Raw genomic sequence first — 14,857 nt, 5'->3', positions numbered from 1 at the left:
CAACATTTTCCCATAAATAGGCATAAATATAAGACAATAAGAAAATGAAGAAAAAAATAAATGTAAATGAAATTAAAAAAAAAAAAAAGAGAAGGAAAGCAACTCATCACCTAAAGCCTAATAATGTCCCAGTTCAACCTAATAACCACCAACTTTCCCATCTTCATTCATCACCATAATATATTAAAATAAGAGATTTAAAAAAAAATAGAACCCTCTTTTATGATTGGTACTTTGACGGAGATGGGCATTGAAAGAAGCTCGTAGGTACATACATGGGCCGGGGCCCATATTTGAGATGAGTGAGGACCCACAAACCGCCTTAATGTTGGGTCCGCCCACTCCGTAATTCATTGGCTTGTAATGACTTATCAGGTTGTGGTCCCCACAGGGACGCTAGCGACATGCCCACGTGTCCGGCTAATTCATTGTTGAGGTCGTCCAACACGTCACGTCTATGGCCGTTCTTTGTTGCTGATCATGGACTGACGGTAAGTGGGTCGGTCCTTTTTCTTGGAGGCGTCTGGCAACTGGCAACAGCTAGCTGGATCCTCGCTGTGAATTCATTTGCCAAAAAAAAAGAAAGGGAACAAAAACTAAAAATAAAAATAGATAAATAAGGGGAAGCCCTTGTGTATAACGCGAGCTATCATATTAAGAAATAAAAATGCGCTGCAAAACGTTAAAAAGATGTGACTTTCTGATTTGATAGGAATAAATTAATTGATTGATTAATCTAACTAAGTTTTTAGAAGGAAAAAAAAAAAACTTGTTTTTTAATTAACTGGAGTAGCATTTCTGTTGTCGGTAGCACTCTCCCAACAGACATCTGCAACGTTGAAGCATGGGCCCATCTGTCGTGGTAGTTGGGGACCCACTAAACAAGTGTCGTACAACACATGTCAACATTATGTGTATGGCACATAATATAAAATATAGCTTATGCTCAGTTTTAATGGTCTAAACCGTAAGTTCAGAAAACAGAAAGGCAGAAAAGGAGGAGCAGGCAGGCGTTGCACTATTGTATTTTTAATATATTTTTTGTGCTTTAAAAGATGGAGTGTCTATGTCTGTGTCTTCTGGATCTCCATCGACGTGGTATCATGAACCATCCGTCGCCAATGCAGCTTAAAAGTTTAAATAATGATTTGATAGAAAAAAAGATTCCTATCGAGAATGAAGATTCCCATCTGAGGGTCTAGGAGGCCCTGGTTGTCCTTCTACTTTTAGGGCAGTTTCAGACTTTCAGTAGTTGTTTCCCAACTTCCCATCCATTACCGAAAAAGAAGGTTATAGTGGCTTTCATCCTTTGATTAGCAATTTTGTAGATGGACGGAATTTATGAATTTTTTCTTATTATTTAGTGTGAGTTGAGTTGTACTGAATAAGTGAATATCTTTGTTTATCAATCCGGTGAGTGAAAAAGTTTGCAGAAATTCTACTCAAACCCTTGAAGTACAGTGTCTGCCGCCCGTCCACCTTAAAAGGAATAAGGAACTAAGGATAACGCCACCCAAGAAAAGTGATTTATCCACCGTATGATAAAACAAAACAAAATCAAATTTCACATGTGAGGCCACGAGAAACTTGAAAACCTGGTCATATAACTAGTCAAATCAAACAATAGCCACATCAATTATCAGCCCCCCTTCATCCCTCTCTATCTCTATAGATAATTAATTTTATTAGTTATATGGGAATTTGTAATATCTACTTAGGGAAAATTGACTTCAATAAGCATCATCGGTCATCGACCGTCCATTTTAGGTTAGAATCGAGATTTTCTAAGAACCCAAAAGGACCATCTCCTCACTGACCTTTTTTTTCGACAATCAATACCAATCCATGATTAAGCTATTTACTTGATTCGTTGTGATTAACGGTTCTAATTTCTTTTTGGCACATAACGTTACAAGGAGTCAGTGAGGCCCAGAGTCGGCGGGACCCACGCGCAATTGTGGGACCCAGGTCGCTCACAAGTCACAACAATAATACAACCAATCCAATCCAATCCATCACCACAATAGTAGTGAGAGTAATGGGATTGAACAATGAACATTGAAGCAGAAGCAAAGTTTTCACCAATTATAGGAGACATCAAATTACAGAAAAACCCCCGGAATTCGAAACTAATTCCGCTCGGAAGACATGTGATCCAAGATTTGGTCTCATCATTCGAGGGCGCCACCTTGAAATTCATAAAAGCGGGTGGGAAAAAGTTATCGAAAATTTCATGTTTTTTTACAACTCTCATTGGGCGCCACGTGGTATAACCCCCCATCACCTGAAACCCACCTGCAAATTGTTTAATTTGCGCGTGAAAACAAGCTGGCAGTTACAAGATATTCTTTTTCCTTAAAAGCATCTCCTCCTCAGTCCAGTCCTCGCTGCGTATTTTAATGACAACACAAAATAGAGGATAAACAGTAGAATATGACGATGACGTGGCTAGATGGCAGCACGTGTCAAGCAATGCGAGGATAAGAAGAATATCCCTACTTTAGCGCCCTTAGATGGACGGAGAGTAAACTTGACAGAAGAGTAACGTCGAGAGATTCCGTCAGTTGCTTAAAAAGAAGAGTAAAGAGAGATGAAGGAAAAGATTATTGAGGAAATCGCCGGTAATAGATAGAATATTAGAATCCTTCAACGCCTGTTTGTTTTAGCTTTTGACAAGAATAAAGAAACCCAAATACCAGTAGCTTTTTTTTAAGGATTAATTAATTCGTTGATTAAAATATTAAAAGATGGCTTTTTGGAATTAAAATTCTGCACGCTTCTAAACTGAAACCTCGGTGAATTTGTCGAGCCGATAAATGAAAATGGTAGTAAAAAGTTAAAGAAAATGAAAAAAAAAAAAAAAAACCAAAGAGGAAAGAAAAGAGAAGGGAATGAGATGTGTTTGGTTGGGTGGCGTGGAGTTTGTTAGTGTTGAGCCGCATCCACTCTTATCGGAGAGTACAGTGGAAAGGAGAGTAACGAAGAGCAGATACCAGACCGCATACCCAGTACCCTCTCTCTCTCTCTCTCTCAGTAATCTATCCCTTCTTCCCATAAACAATCACTTCTCTCTATCTATCTTTTTTGGTTTTTACATCTGTTGTTGTTGTGGGGGTGATTTAGATATATAAAGTTGGGAAAAAGAAAAAAGAAAAGATATGTTGGATTTTGGCTGTTCATCATTTCCTCTTCCTGAAATTTACGGATTACCCTGTAATCTCTGTCGAGATCGTATGGGGAAAGAGAGTATCGGTTGAGACTGTACAGGGCGTGAAACTGAACCATTGTGCGTTTGGTTTGCTTGGGTCCTCTGGTTATCGAATTGGGTTTTCTTTTTGGATGGGGAGTTCGCTTGCTTAGTTCAGAGAGAAGAGAAGAATCGACGGGTTGGGTCTGATTTTTCACGGGCAAGGCGGTCTCAGGAAATGAACATGGATAGCGGAGGAGGATCGGTTTCTTTGGCGAATTCGATCCTGACCAAGAAGGCGGCTGATGCGATTTCCGATCAGTTCCCGGCTGGTCTTCGGGTTCTGGTTGTTGATGATGACCCGACGTGTCTCAGAATCCTGGATAAGATGCTTCGGAACTGTCTATACGAAGGTATTCCTATATTGAGTTCAATCCATCTTTTGCTTTCTTTTGGTGAAGGAACAGATGGTAAAGAAAAGGAAACTTTTTCTATTTTTCACTTGGAGTTCTCTTCAATCCGAACTGTGCAAACTCTTTTTAATTATTTTAGCTAATTCTTTTACAGCACTAGTAGTCTGTACACATATCTGTTAACGATTATATATGTTTTCAGCCTCTGTTATTATTGATTAATACTTTTATGAGAGTGTTAATGGGTTTGGGAATCTGAATTTGAAAAAAAAAGGAAAAAGAGAAAGGATAAGAAGATATTAGGATTTGGCTACAGTATCATATCATAAGATACCAGTAGATGTCAGGTGATTGAAATTTTAAGCAGGAGACCCGTTTGGGATAACATCTCCCATTTGAATAGTAAGCTAGACGATAACGCGATTCTTATTGGTAATCTAGTTGATTATGATTTATGTCGTTTAGAGTTTGGAGAATATCCAAATCCATGGTTATTTGGCTGATTGATTCGGTGGCTTCGGTTATTTACAGTTACCATCTGTGACCGAGCAGAGGTTGCATTATCTTTGCTTCGAGAGAGCAAATCTGGGTTTGATATCGTTATCAGTGATGTCCACATGCCTGACATGGACGGGTTTAAGCTCCTCGAGCACATTGGGCTGGAGATGGACCTTCCTGTTATCAGTAAGTATTGGTGCTTGATGATTTCAGATGACTTTTTTTATATGGGCAATTTTGGATGACATTTATCCATATTGAATAAAACTTGACCATCTCAATGCATTTTATCCACATTATCTCTGACCTCTATTGTATTATCCAGTGATGTCTGCTGATGATGGAAAAGACGTTGTCATGAAGGGTGTTACACATGGGGCATGCGATTACCTTATTAAACCCGTTCGGATTGAGGCACTCAAGAACATTTGGCAGCATGTGGTTCGAAAGAGAAGGAATGACTTGAAGGAATTGGAGCAATCAGGGAGTATGGAAGATAGTGACAGACATCGGAAGCCATCTGAAGATGGGGATTATGCATCCTCAGTGAATGATGGTAATTGGAGAAACTCAAAGAGAAGGAAAGATGAGGAAGAAGAAGGGGAGGAGAGGGATGACACATCCACATTGAAGAAACCACGGGTGGTCTGGTCAGTCGAGCTCCATCAGCAGTTTGTTGCAGCTGTCAACCAATTAGGCATTGACAGTATGGATCCCATACCCGTTCCTTGCACTCTGTTGATTTTCTTTTTAAGCCCTCCATCTCCTTGCTAGAATCCATATTCATGGATCCCTTTCTGCAGAAAGAGAAAACCTTTAAGATGCTTAGGTTATCATTGGTTTGTTTTGTTTTAACTTTGCATTATTCAGGCAATTATGTGTGTCACTGTGTCTTACATTTTTTGAGCTGCACAGAATGTTCTTTGTTTTAGTCACAAGTGATAATGTAATCTTTGTTTCTAACTATATTAGAATCTATCTATGGTTTGGATGCATTGGCAAAATGTACATAGGTCAGATCCTATTTGAGATTAGCATGTTTAGTCTGAGCTTGGAGAGAATAGGGTGAAGACAAGTACTTGCTAAATGGTAATGCTTTTTAGGTTCCATGTATCTTATTAGATGATGTGAAATTGCAAAAGCCAATGTAGGACCATTAATAATTTTTAAGATGAATTTATCTTTAGGCTCAGTTTGTAAGGAGTACAAATACAAATATTTACAGTGCAAATGCTAATGCTTTTTAGGTTCCATGTATCTTATTAGATGATGTGAAATTGCAAAAGCCAATGTAGGACCATTAATAATTTTTAAGATGAATTTATCTTTAGGCTCAGTTTGTAAGGAGTACAAATACAAATATTTACAGTGCAAATGCTAATGCATTTTAGGTTCCATGTATCTTATTAGATGATGTGAAATTGCAAAAGCCAATGTAGGACCATTAATAATTTTTAAGATGAATTTATCTTTAGGCTCAGTTTGTAAGGAGTACAAATACAAATATTTACAGTGCAAATACATACAAAATAATACAAAATCCGAGGATTTGCATTGTACATATTTGCATTTGTACTCCTTCCAAACCGAGCCTTACTTTCTCTTCTTCTAAAATATTTGTGTCCTAAAATTTTAAAAGCATCTTAAGCCTTCATTATCTCCCTTCAAAAAGTTTTTGTGCTTAGTTGAAGATTCTGTAACATGCAGACTCCCCCCGCACACACAACCACAAATTTACAAATTTGTACTGGTTTTATTCATCCTTTTGGACTTTAAATGTTATGCAGAGGCTGTTCCTAAGAAAATTCTTGAGCTGATGAATGTCCCTGGACTCACTAGGGAAAATGTTGCCAGCCACCTTCAGGTATGGCTGCAATTCTGCTTGGTGGAAAAATTCATGTATTACTCTCTTTGCTATGACTAAGCAGTTCTGTATGAATACTCATTTTCATGTTCATATGGTATAGAAATACCGCTTGTATCTTAGAAGGCTGAGTGGAGTATCACAGCATCAGAATGGACTGAACACACCTTTCATGGGTCCACAAGAAGCAAGCTTTGGACCAATGTCTACTCTTGATGGGCTTGACCTACAAGCTCTTGCCGTATCAGGTCAACTAGCACCTCAGAGCTTAGCCACGCTACAGGCAGGGGGACTTGGAAGGTCAACTGCAAACGCCAGCATAAGCATGCCTCTTGTTGATCAGAGAAACATTTTTACCTCTGACGCATCAAAATTGAGAGTTGGAGCTGGGCAACAATCAGTGAACAGTAGTAGCAAACAGGTGAACTTAATCCATGGACTCCCTACCAACATGGAGCCAAAACAGTTGTCCCATCTGCACCAATCTGTCCAGTCATTTGGTACCATGGGTTTGCAAGTCAGTGAGGGAGTTTCGAGTTTTCTAAACATACCAGCAACATCACTAAGAACAAGCTCATCCCATGTAGATAGTGTCCTTGGTAGCCAGAATAGTTCTTTAATGATTCAGATGGCCCAACCCCAGTCAAGGGGCCACTTATTGAATGACATCACAGGAAGCCATTCTTCTGGGCTTCAATCATCCATGGTACAGCAAATATTCTCAAATGAGATAGCAGGTCAGGTGTTGGGAAGAAATGGAGTTATTCTAAATGGTAAAGGTGCAGCTTACAATCTGGTTTCCCAAGCCTCCCCAATGGCTGATTTTCCTTTGAACCACATTGCAGAATTGCCTGGAAATGGTTTGCCTATTGGAAATACTCTCACATCTTCTTCTACTCTGACATCCACAGGGATGTTTCAAGGAGGAAATGTGGACACAAAAGGACCAAGAGGCTTTGCTCCTGTTTGTGACATATTTAGTGAGATTTGCCAGAGCAAACCCCAAGACTGGGAATTACAAAATGTGGGTCTTACATTTGAAGCATCTCAACCTATCACCTCTGTACAGGGGAATGTGGACCTTACACAAGCAGTTTTGGGCAATCAAGGCTTTGCTTCTAGTCAAAAGAACTTACTGAATAGGAACGCATCTGTTGTTGGCAAGGCAGTGGTCCCCCAGCGACAAGAAAATGAACATGGAAAGATAGAAGCCAGTGTTCAGCGCCCTATCAACCCCCTTCTTAACAATTCCTTTAGGGTAAAGCCTGAAACAATATCTGATTTTAGCTGTGACAATTTGCTCATTCCGCAACGCTACGGTCAGGATGATCTTATGAGTGCACTTTTCAAGCAGGTAAGTTTATTTGTGATTCATATTGTTGCGATTTTCAGACGTTCAAAACTTACAACAGTCTACATGCCAACTCTTCTTACATGTGTGTTTATTTTCTAGCAGCAAGAAGGCACCGGATCCCTTGAAAGTGAGTGCAATTTTGATGGATATACCATGGATAATATTCCAGTATAGGCGGTGGCACAATTATCTCCATGTTGGCAGTATATTTAATCTGCATAGTTCTTTAAACATATAAAAAATTCTATCTATTTTTCAGTTGGGAGGAGGATGTTTGAAGTTTATATCCCACTCCAGGAGCTCAGGTTGCTCAATTTCCCATAGGCCATGTCTTGCTGTTACAGATAAGCTATTTGCTGGTAAAATCGAATTTAAAGAAAGCAAAGGCTGTGCATAAGGCGTTAATTAAAAGCTTGTTGGGTGCAGATTCAATAACCTGGGTCTCAAGTAGAAATATTGTAAGATACAGTTGCATGATATGCAAAGGTGTACATGCAAAGTTTTGACTGCTTTTAGTAGCATAGGCTGACGAGAAACATCTGGTTCTAGAGAGAGGGCTATGAAGATGTGAGGGCACGGATGATGGACTATTTGGAAGTTCGATGCAGAGAAGACATCATTCAAGGAAGGAGGTAGTTTAACTGTAATGCAACATCCAGTCTGCTCTCTAGGAAGTAGGAACTGACTTTTTTTTTTTGTACAAATTTCATTTGATTGTTCAAGACATAAATGTGGATCTTCTTTGTTTGGCCATTATTCTGTGTTAGCCTCTTATCTCTAATTATAGATGTTGTGACTACTAATCTCTCAAGTCGCAATCCCTTTTTTTCTGCGAATTTCCCTTTTGTTGTTGTTACATTGACTTAATCGTGAATCGTCCTTTCACTCATTCAACGAGTTATCATGGACTGCCGTGGGCAGACTCTTCGTGATGTTCTGGAAATGCAGCCAGACTGCTCGGTTGAAACAGAAAAGCTGGGAAACAGTCAACTTCACCGGCTTGCTGTTTTAGAGCAGTACTTCTGTTAGTTAAACAGGGAAAACTGGACCAAACAGTTTCTTGTTAAATTGCTTCAGAGAATTGGTTTTCTATATCCGTTATTAATGCACTGTTGTTGAACTTTTATTCTAAATTGACTCTTGGATCTGAAATCTTCATGAATGGTATACTGACTTGCAGAGGTGCCTAAACCTGAGAATACTTCTGTAGTGGTTGAGAATTAAGGTACTTTGGGGAGAAAAGAAATCTCCGGGATTTTTCTTTTCCTCTTTTTGAGGATGGCTTTTATTAGTTTATTATAAAAGGGTATAGTGATATAAATGACGGTGGACAAACAATTTAACGACCCTTTCCATCATGGCATGTGTAATTCCACCATTTTTGGCATTCAAACTAATGCTGTTATTGGACCGGGTGGTTCGAATTAGGGTAGACCTGGTCCTACATTGACACATCTGGAGTTATAATAATAATATATTTACCATGAGAAAAATAGGCACTAGACTAGGTGTATATTTTCGAAGGATAGATTAGGAGTGTATGATCATATGTAGTAATAGTAGGTTCCGGTCTTAATTGACTCAGAACAATTAAGGCCCCGTTTGATTCATAAGAATAGGGGTTTGGACTCGGTGACTCCAGCTGTTTGGAGGTGTATATTCTCCCATTTGAGGGAATAGCCATTTTCTGTTTTTTCCTTGGGAATGAAATCTCATTCGGAAGAATTGAAGATTCATTCTGATTCTAATTCCGAAAGATTTTAATTCCAATTCTAATTGTAAACCAAACAGACCCTAAAAATAGTTCCGATCCAATTAGTCGTTGGTTCCATTCTATCTGGTTACAAAGTCAATGAACAACTGTCCGCATCTAACTCATTCAATGCTTCAAAGTTCTTTCATGTTTCTCGTAACACTACGTGCGGTATATTGAAGGCCCATTTGGGAGGGGTTTGCATTGGAGGTGAAATGCATTGATTCAGTCATGGTGGTTGAACACCCATGTTTTAGCTTCTTATTCTAATAAAAATTGATGCATTTGGAACAGTAATCGACTTTCTAGATTTTCACCAAATAGTGTTCTGGTATGATGTCAGAAGCCACGTAACGAAAGCCCTCTTAAACAAATTGGGATCTGTTCCTCACGGAGTGTGCCTCACAGGCACAGCCACATCCCACCCTATACTGGGAACATCTTCCCATAAATAATAAATAGAGAAGTACAGGAGATATTCTTGATGTGCGAAGAGGAGCAGATCCGGACTCTAAATGCGCATTGAAATGCTCTCTGATAAAAAGAACTTGAGACACAAACGAAAAAAGAAACAGTTTTAAGACCCATTCCACACCTTTTTTTTAATTGACGAAAGCTGTGGCCAGATTTGATTCCGAAGGCAAGTAACTGTTCTCAGCGAAACTGCATGAAGCTGAGAGCCCGAGACCAGGTCATCTTCTCATTTGGGAGGTGATCCAGATTCCAGTCAACTAACGTACATTAACAGATCTAGATAAGATCATCAGAAGTTAACATCTGTTTTTTATGTAAATAAATTTTCTATTAAAACATGACATGATTATACATGTAAAAGGAAACGAAATACATCACATAAATGATTTGTGTTGAAAGTTGAAACTCGCAGTCCTCCCTCTGAATCTGAACGTTTCTGCAACCTTACAAAGGTAACTACCAGCTGCAACAAATTCTCAGATCTCCCTATACACACCTCTAATTGGTGGTTTCTTCCTCATTCTGCCAAACATGGATCCAGCTATGACCAATCAAATAACCAAAAGAATCAAAGAATCTGCATCGGCTACAAAACAATCCTTCGTCATGCACTGAAGCCACATCTATAGCTGCATCAACATGAGAGCTACAATAGATAGAAGGAAACTCAAAATGCTCTTAGATGCCACCATCTTATGACCGATGCTTGTTGGAAGAACTGTGGGGAGAGAACATTCCTCCCCGTTAAAGAAGACTTTGGTAGGGAAACCATCTCCACCTGCCACATTGATACCAGGGGTGTTCATTTTAGTAAATGAGATAATTGACTGCAGTTTCCCCGGTACTCTGGGATCAGTCCTTGGGTTAGCTCCCTCTTTTTCTGCTACAAGATAGTTAAATCCTGGAAAACCCTGCATAAATATGGTGTTGTTAACGCCATCCACCACCACCATACTTGCATTGAAGGAATACATTGCTTCAAAACCAGGAGCTGCCTTCCCAAACTGTACTGCGGCAAACCAATCAGCAAAATTGGTCTGATCCCAATTGAAGAGTGTTATTCTTGCACTCCAACCATTTCTGTAGTCTGTATATAGGTGCCAATTGATGCTCACTCCACAGTTATCCCCACAGGGTAATGGATTTGGCACAGTTAGGTGTTTCAAATTTGCCCAAGCCAAAGCCAGCTTTGTTCGATTCTCAAATGGGACAAGAAGAGCCTCAGATGGCAGGAGAAGTGCTGGTGCAGTAGCATTACATGTATTGCTAGGATTATTACTTTGGCAACAGGCACAGGTCGGGCAAGGGATCACAGAATCATTGTTGAATGCAGAGAATGAAACACAGCATCCTGAAGGTGAACGTTGTTCCTTTTCCTTGGGCTGTATAATGTTGCAGACCACCTGCCAGCTAGCGATCGCTGATGAACTTGATGGCAACCCACTTGGGTCTGGAAATAGGCTAGGACTGACACGAATGGGAGGCTCGCACTGATAATCTGGGTTGAGCGTGCCACTTATATTCCAGTATTGTGGTGGGACGAGTTTAGTCCGGTTGAGATATGGTGGCATTTTATAGACGTGAATCTGGAAAACAGAAACTGACTTGCTTGGATCCATGGATGCAGGCAAGATTGTTCCATTCCGGCAACAGAAAGGGATCAATCCCACCTTTGAATCATTGGCCTTTGTGGGAGGAAGGTCAATGATGGTCGGTGTTTTCTCACAATTCAAGACAGTGGAGAAATCTAGACCCTTGTAGAACACCCCTTGTCGACCATAAATGCAGTCTGTTGTATCAACAACAGATGGATAAGCACCCTTCATGGCTGCAATGAATTCGTCTCCCGTCCACTGCCACTTCAGCTTCCAATTATCAAGACGACCAAGAGGGTTGTTATTTGTGATTGTGACCTGAGCCCAATAATCTGTGTCATATGCACTAACCACATCATAGGTAATTGTGAGATCACCACTTCTTCGGGGCAAGAACTCTTCTTTGGTGACGTTTGATACAAAGTTTGGGTCTTTATTGCAACACGCATACATCTTACGTTTCCCTGCAAGAACATTGCATATACGCATATTACTATATCAATAAGAGACAAGAACCACGTAAGGCGTTGGTATTAGAATTTCTGTTCCCTTAGTCTTCTTTGGTGACGTTTGATACAAAGTTTGGGTCTTAATTGCAACACACATACATCTTATCCTGCAAGAACATTGCATATATGCATATTACTATATCAATAAGAAACAAGAACCACATAAGGCGTTGGTATTAGAATTTCTGTTCCCTTGGTCTTCTTTGGTGACGTTTGATACAAAGTTTGGGTCTTTACTGCAACACACATACATCTTATTTATCCCTGCAAGAACATTGCATAAACGCATACTACTACATCAATAAGAAACAAGAACCACATTAGGCGTTGGTATTAGAATTTCTGTTCCCTTGGTCCTCAGAAATGCCTAAACTTACATCGAAAAATAAGTGCCCAAACAACCCCAACATTTCTCCTTCTAAATCCCCTCCTCAGTATTATCATCATCAACAACAATAATAACAATCTCTCTTTTACTTACTTGCACCCCATATATCCCTTTTAACAAAGGACATATAGTTATATTTTCTTTGATTCTTCTTTCTTTAACCACAAGAACCTTTACCTATTTCACTTCATTTCGTCACTCTTTAATATTTACAAATACCAAGACTTGGAGAATCAAACCATTCAAGGTCTAAAAACAATGAGATTATTAATCAGAAATAGACTTGTCTGCAAATCAATATAAATATCCAAGAATGGACGAAAATACAGTTCCTTTCATCACATATTTTCAACTTATATGAAATCTACTTCCTCCCTATTCAGTATTTTAATTTTTCTTTTCATCTTTTTGGTCCACTTAAATCTGTAAAAGAAAAGACGAATTCACACAAAGATTGAATAGAAAACATCCAGTTTTCTCCAAAATTTAACCTCAGAAATTGCATAGAATGAATAGACCAAGCTAATGGGTGAAGATGGAAGGATTAGAATTCAAAGGCTCGAATCTATAACGCTCCCCTCCCCCCCCCCCCCCCAATCGTAGCACCATTCTTCTGTAAGTCAAAATTATCTCTCCGTGGTCACCATAAACAGAACGAATTATACCATAATACCATCTTCAATTTTCTTCAGACTACTCTCAGTAGTCGATTCTGAACTAAAAAAAGAACCCTAAATCTGCACAGGTTATCCCTAAGAACACAATAGAAAACTGAGAAGGCACTCTGGTTCTCTGAAATTGGTCCTTTGTAAACCAAAATCCATACACACATCTATGCAGAAACAGAAAAAGGCAATTAAAATCACGAGAGAGAGAGAGATGCATATAGAATTACCTTGATTAGTGGGTTTAGGACAGGTGTAGCCTTCGTTGACAAGAGAAATGTTGGAGGGCATAGGAACGTCAATAGTGTTGGTAATATTAACGCCAAACTGGGTACCGACCAATTGAATCTGGACCTGCATCTGGGTTTCATCTCCGGCGGTCTCGACAGCCGTCTTGAGATCAGTGGTGGGAAATCCAGCAAAGGTAATTCCATTGCCGACGCGGGTGGGGAGAGTGGTGCCATTGGCCAAGACGGCATTGGAAGCAGAGACGAGGAGCTCGTTGTGTTGAAAACCAACGAAGATGTTCCAGGATTTGAGGTCCTCGAGACCATTGTTGAGGATGGTGAGGGTGGATTCGAACTTGTAAGGCTGATTAGAAGGGTCGGAGACAACCGGAGGAAGGCGAGATCCCTTGATGTATTCGTAGGACAAGAAAATACCGTTGCAAACATCGGAGACAGGTGCAGGGGCCGCCGTTTGGGCGATGGAGATTGGGAGAGAGATGGAGACAAAGGCGAAGAAGAAGAGGTAGTGATGGTGGTAGAAGGCCATGTTTGGCTCTTGGGGTTTCGAATTGAAGAAGAGAAAGCGATCTGAAAGATAGATTATATATGTATACCGGAAGAAGTATGAACACTTGATGAACAGACAGTCTGGGAAGGAAAGAACAGAGAAAGAAGAAACGCGAAACGTCAAACGCGTAATGAGAGAAATACAGTGTTATGGAGGCTGTATTTTTTATTTATTTCTTTCTTAAAAGTTAAAACAATTACAACAACCCAAAATTTTATTTTGTTTTCAGGTTTCAGCTGCGGGCTTTTTGAGTGTGAGTCGTTCTCTGCGTGAGAGAATGGTGAATGGGTCGTCTGTTTGAAAGTTTGAATAGGGAAAGGTACTGCGTGCTTCTTATTTAAATCTTGGACTGGTGGGACCCATTAAATTAGAAGAGTAGGATCAGATTTTATGTAGCCTACCGCCCTGTTTATGGACAGTAAGGATTAACTGAAATACAACTATACAAGCAAGGTTTAGCTGACCAGTAATTGCCGGTGATTCATAAGGTTTAGCCGAACGTAATGGCTGTTCAATAAAAATAATATTTTTTATAGGAAAATTGTCAAAAATTCATTATGAGTTTTTAGTATTTTTTTTAAATTTATCACAATTTTTCAAAATGTCTAAAACTTACCATGTTACTAATTAGATGTTAAAAGATTAATGACTGTTAAAATTACAGAAAAAATATAAAATTATATTATATATATATATATATATATATTAATATTTAGATATGAAAAAAAAGAAAAAGTTCAAATAATATTTTTTAAATATAAAATACATAAAAACACAGAAATTGTAAAAAGTACAAAAATTTATAGAAATTGCACACAAAAGAAAAAGTTATTTTCAAATTATAGAAACTATAGAAATTGAAAAACAAAATTGTACAAAAAACACCAAAAATTATAGAAAAACACAGAAATTACAAATAAATAACAAAAAATACAGAAAATTTTATAAGTTGTAGAAAATAGAAAAATGTTATTTATGTGGACATCTCTGTTAAGAAACATTAATGATGCAAGGAGTTTTGGAAAATAAAATCTTACATGGTGAGTTTTAGACGTTTTTAAAAATTGTGATGAGTTTAAGAGAAATGCTGAAAACTCATTGTGAGTTTTAGACAATTTCTCCTTTTTATATAATAAGTAAAATGAGATACTTTTTTTTTTTTTAATTTCAAATAAGGGCATTGGATACTGTTTAATCGTCTTCCTCCTCTCTGTATTGCAACAAGCTGCCGGAAAAATGATTCTTTTCTGCGACCATTAAACTGAACCGGAAAAATGAGTGGGTAACTGAATGATTCTTTTTGCATATAACCATTTTAGCCATTAAAGAAAACGGTAACTCTTTCAGGTTCAGCCACTTCAC

At 38.7% G+C, this 14,857-nt stretch overlaps 2 protein-coding genes across 3 annotated transcripts; one reads left to right on the top strand and one right to left on the bottom strand.

The window, feature by feature from the left end:
* Nucleotides 1-2,843: 2,843 nt before the first annotated feature.
* On the top strand, nt 2,844-8,070 carry LOC104605149 (two-component response regulator ARR2-like). Of its 2 annotated transcripts, none has more exons than XM_010269789.3 (6): nt 2,844-3,600; nt 4,132-4,284; nt 4,424-4,804; nt 5,886-5,962; nt 6,066-7,316; nt 7,419-8,070. In XM_010269789.3, exons 1-6 carry the CDS (start codon nt 3,426-3,428, stop codon nt 7,488-7,490), a joined length of 2,109 nt encoding a protein of 702 aa, XP_010268091.1. In that variant the 5' UTR covers nt 2,844-3,425; the 3' UTR covers nt 7,491-8,070. The 2 variants fall into 2 exon arrangements, with proteins under 2 accessions (XP_010268091.1, XP_010268090.1); XM_010269788.3 differs by having other exon boundaries at nt 7,416-8,070.
* A 1,765-nt stretch (nt 8,071-9,835) lies between these two features.
* LOC104605148 (COBRA-like protein 7) lies at nt 9,836-13,632 on the bottom strand. Its single transcript, XM_010269787.3, has 2 exons — nt 12,931-13,632; nt 9,836-11,602 (listed from the first exon to the last, which is right to left on the bottom strand). Exons 1-2 carry the CDS (start codon nt 13,472-13,474, stop codon nt 10,167-10,169), a joined length of 1,980 nt encoding a protein of 659 aa, XP_010268089.1. The 5' UTR covers nt 13,475-13,632; the 3' UTR covers nt 9,836-10,166.
* Between the last annotated feature and the right edge of the window lie 1,225 nt (nt 13,633-14,857).

Source organism: Nelumbo nucifera, chromosome 4, assembly GCF_055504915.1.
Source record: "Nelumbo nucifera cultivar China Antique chromosome 4, China Antique-T2T, whole genome shotgun sequence".
NCBI classification, from domain to species: Eukaryota; Viridiplantae; Streptophyta; class Magnoliopsida; order Proteales; family Nelumbonaceae; genus Nelumbo; species Nelumbo nucifera.
This window is presented reverse-complemented; position numbering and strand designations above follow the sequence as displayed.